Genomic DNA, 1,677 nt, shown 5'->3' with positions numbered 1-1,677 from the left:
AATAGAGATAGCTCTTACTTTTTCCTTGGAAATGCATGCTTCAAACAGAACAGTCAATGAAGACGAAGAAGAGGATGATGTGTTCTCCCGGCGCCTATTTATACTATAGTCGCACCGGTAGTGACGTCATGGCTGTCGCCGGCCAACGTGTTGTTGGTGTTTTTTCAATGTATGCTTCAGACACGGGTCACGACGAGGCGTTCCCCATAGCGACCCCTAGAGGACGCAGTTCGAAGTTCCCATGAAAGAGAACTGATGGTTGCCATTTACCAAAAATAAATCTGATGACATTTTAAAAGAATCTTTCTCTCCAATGTGATCTCTTTCTCGTTTATAGATATGTGTGTGTAAAGTGTGACATTTTGTAAGTTTGCATGAACACTGAAATGTAGAACATCAGCAGCTAAACATATGACAGTGTATGAAAACATTTTAAATGCACATGTATTTATGAATCTTTGAGGTTTCAGTGCTGAACTCATGAATCAGCAGGCAGATGTTCTTGCGGATGTAAATAAAGCAGTGACGTGAGAGACTGCTGATGTGTGTCAGTGATCATGAACCTTGTGTAGGACCTGCTGCTGGAGTTTGTCTTGATGTCGTCTCAGAGTTTGAGCTGCTGACTGGAATCTGTGAATTTATATCGACCGGAGCTGCAGAAGATGAACGTTCAGATGCATCATAATAACATCATATTTTCATTAACATAATATAATGTGTTCCATCATCAGATGAAGAAAAGCAGAAGGAGTGGTGTTTCCATCAAGGCTATTTCTATCTATAAACAGCTGTTTAGGACCCTGAGCTGCAGCAAAGCGAGGTGTTGTCTGTTATTTCTCCATTAGACAGTTATAGGAGCCTCTTGTGGCCTGAGATGATACTGCAACCAATAAACCAACAACCCATGTCCTGACCTGAATGAATGACATCATTATGTCTCTGTATCAGTCCGTTTTCTGAAAGTGACTTAGGAAAGTTAGTTTCTGACCTGAACTCTTGACAGTGTATGTGACTGAGCTCTTGACTTGATCTCTCCGAGTAACTTCACATCTCCACTCTCTGTTGTGATCTTCATTCAGGAGTGTTGTATTCAGAGTGATGGTACAGTGATCTGATGAGAGTAATATCTGATATCTGGAGTCTGATCTCGTCAGTTTGACACCAGCCTGATTCACCCAGAACAGCTCAATTCTCTCAGAACGGATCCAATCATCACAAGCAAGAGAATACAACTGACAGAAGAGAGTCACAGAGCGGCCTGCACTGATCTCAGTCTGTGAGGATGATGAAGATGAAGAGACTGAAACACAGAATAACACACAAATCACACACTCTTCAATCATCAGGAGAGTTTAAATGAAGAATAAATTGACCACATAATCGTAAAATTACCATGAAGAACATGCAGATAAACATGAGCATCAGTTCCTTGTTGTTTGTCATTCACATATTGACGGCAGATGTAAAATCCATAATCTTGTTTTGTGATGTTGTTGATGTTCAGAGAGCAGTCAGACCCCAGACTCAGTCTCTCATGACTCTCTGTGTCTTTCTTCTTTATCCCTAAACCAATCAGTTCAACTGCTGCTGAATCTCTGAATCTGTTATAGTTCCATGTAGTTGATTTGCAGTCAGGAAGAGCCTTATTACAGGACAGACGCATATTTTGACCAGAAC

The 1,677-nt window shown here is 41.0% G+C and overlaps 1 protein-coding gene across 1 annotated transcript in view; it reads right to left on the bottom strand.

Annotated features, from left to right (window-relative positions):
* The window catches only part of LOC107741604 (uncharacterized), a 4,531-nt gene extending 2,868 nt beyond the window's left edge, over positions 1 to 1,663 (bottom strand). Inside the window, exons 1-2 of the mRNA XM_016554363.1 lie at positions 1,393 to 1,663; positions 989 to 1,300 (exon numbers count right to left, since the gene is read on the bottom strand). Coding sequence (XP_016409849.1) covers positions 989 to 1,300; positions 1,393 to 1,663 — 583 coding nt within the window. The remainder of the gene's footprint in view (positions 1 to 988; positions 1,301 to 1,392) is intronic.
* Positions 1,664 to 1,677: the final 14 nt, after the last annotated feature.

Source organism: Sinocyclocheilus rhinocerous, unplaced genomic scaffold (assembly GCF_001515625.1).
Source record: "Sinocyclocheilus rhinocerous isolate Xijiao unplaced genomic scaffold, SAMN03320098_v1.1 scaffold5608, whole genome shotgun sequence".
NCBI lineage: Eukaryota > Metazoa > Chordata > Actinopteri > Cypriniformes > Cyprinidae > Sinocyclocheilus > Sinocyclocheilus rhinocerous.
This window is presented reverse-complemented; position numbering and strand designations above follow the sequence as displayed.